Here is a 2,221-nt window from a genome sequence, read left to right on the forward strand (position 1 = left end):
TTCATGTAGAGCAACAATAATGGACGTTTGACCATTACATTTGTTAACAATACTATAATTAAACTATAAGTTTGAAAAGAAATTGTTTAGAAGGATGAGTGGAGCCTGTTGCACATGATGAGGTACGTGATTGGCTCCTCCCACTAAAACTATTTCAGAGGTTTCTTTTATAATATTAAGGTGTCAGGGCTTTGACTGGACGGGACTACAAAGTCCCAATACATATGACAACTCTATATACAACACCAAGAAGCATGAGACCTTTCAGTCTTTCATTAACTTCATAAACATCAACAAGAACAAAAACAATGGAATCTTCAACAGACCCTAAACTTTGTGCTGACTTTCAAACTGGGGAATTCCCTTTTAACAGAATGTTCCGAGACTTTTCTTTTAGTAAGTACTATTTTGATAGATACTGATGTTATTTTCCAATTATGATATATCATAGTATATAACACAGTTAGCATAAAAAAAGCTAAATTTTGAGAATATTCGAATTTTGCTAGTTTTTGTAATCAGCTTTATAAACGGAACGTGAGGTATAACAAAGCTCTCCTGTTTAGACACTTGTGATCATCCAGAGATGTCAGGGGAATAAAATAAACAACTCCGTAAAACAGTTTTTCTTTTAGTTATATTCCATGTCTACTTCACGTTGTGTATATGTATAAACTAAAGGAGGCGAGGTATTTAGCCAAACGTAGTAATAGTCAAGAGGTATTCAAGCTAACGTTCCAAAGGTGTTCTAATACTTTAGCTTGTGTAATGAGTACCACAGTTTTCAAGTGTATACTGACTATTCCAATCAAAATGAGGAGTATTTATATCATTTGGCTCCATACCTCATGCTGACAGGTGTGATCCCCAAAAATATGACAATAAAATCGAAACTAGTTAATGTTCATAATTTCTTACTGCGTTCAAGTAGGTAATAAAAATATAAGGTATTCTTTCCAAGGGCCCCCCTTCTTGGGATAATCTAGGCGATTAAAGTTTTAATCATGAACAACTTATTTTATGACCATTCAAGTGAAAATATATCAGTCATGACAAAATACCAGGTCAACTTGGGGCAATATGGCTGACCCTTTCAAGAGTGGATAAGGAGTGATCCCTGTAGAGGGTATTTTGTTACAGAGGGTCCCGTTAGACACACCCTCTCGGAGTACAAAGTCCCAATGAGCGCCAAGATCATAGTTATATGTATCATAAACATTGACATTATTAGTAATAATGCAGTTTTCAATATATATTTTGTTTACAGAACCTTACCAAGATGTCGAAAAGAAATCAAGTCACTGAAATAGTTTTTAATAATGAAAGCAAGTCTTCAGATTCGGAATCATCACTGGATATTGATCCTCTGGACGCACAGCAACTGTCAGACGACCAGGACTTGGACTATGTTCCAAGTGAAGACGATAATTGTGAAGATGAAGTCTCCCTGGATCAACCTGGAACATCAGTCCAGACTTCCAGGTTGAAAGTATCTAATGATATACGCGTAACAAAAAATGACAATAACCACGCAAGTAAAATAGTTCAAGAACTGGAGAGTTTTCTGAAGAAGAAACCAATTGAATTTATACTTAATAATGATGATTTGAAGGAGTTAACCAGGGGTTTGAATATTAAAAACTGAGTTTCATTTACACAACAAAAAACAAAATCTCTGTTGGAGGTGGCCAAGAGGTGCTGTGTCATGAGCTACCCTATGTAACTGTAGTCTGATTTATATTATAATATCTTAAGTGAAAAAGATAGTTGTCTCCCTGTATAACTTAGTAGTGTCAAAATAATGTCATTGTGTAGTGTGCAAAATATAGACGATTGAACAGATTGAACCTTGTTGAATCTTACAGAACTTTTATTTTAAATTTTCCTAAGGTGAAAGTGCCTAAACGAACCCCCCGATGTGACAAATTGGCGACGAGGATGGGATTATTTCATCGTTTGTGGATGGAATGATAAATTAGTGACATTATTAATAAAAATAGATGAAAACTTTTTTTTATTATTAAACCGGAAGTGAAGAAAAACGTGGTCGGTGAAATTTTCGAGTGAAGAAAGTTCTCGAACATAAACTGGTGAAAATTAAATAGAATTAAAAGACATATATAGATTATTATTATAGATAAAGGAGAAATGAGAATTTTAACCAGCTGGCAGAAAATATAAACTCTTTGACAGATTTAGTAGCTCGTGTGGTGAGGGTTCA

General features: G+C 34.4%; 1 protein-coding gene across 1 annotated transcript; it reads left to right on the forward strand.

The window, feature by feature from the left end:
• Positions 1-1,279: 1,279 nt before the first annotated feature.
• On the forward strand, positions 1,280-1,645 carry LOTGIDRAFT_175918 (hypothetical protein; the record flags this gene model as incomplete). The annotated part of the gene is made up of 1 exon (XM_009062995.1): positions 1,280-1,645. One exon carries the CDS (start codon positions 1,280-1,282, stop codon positions 1,643-1,645), a length of 366 nt encoding a protein of 121 aa, XP_009061243.1.
• Positions 1,646-2,221: the final 576 nt, after the last annotated feature.

This window comes from Lottia gigantea, assembly GCF_000327385.1.
Source record: "Lottia gigantea unplaced genomic scaffold LOTGIsca_546, whole genome shotgun sequence".
NCBI classification, from domain to species: domain Eukaryota; kingdom Metazoa; phylum Mollusca; class Gastropoda; family Lottiidae; genus Lottia; species Lottia gigantea.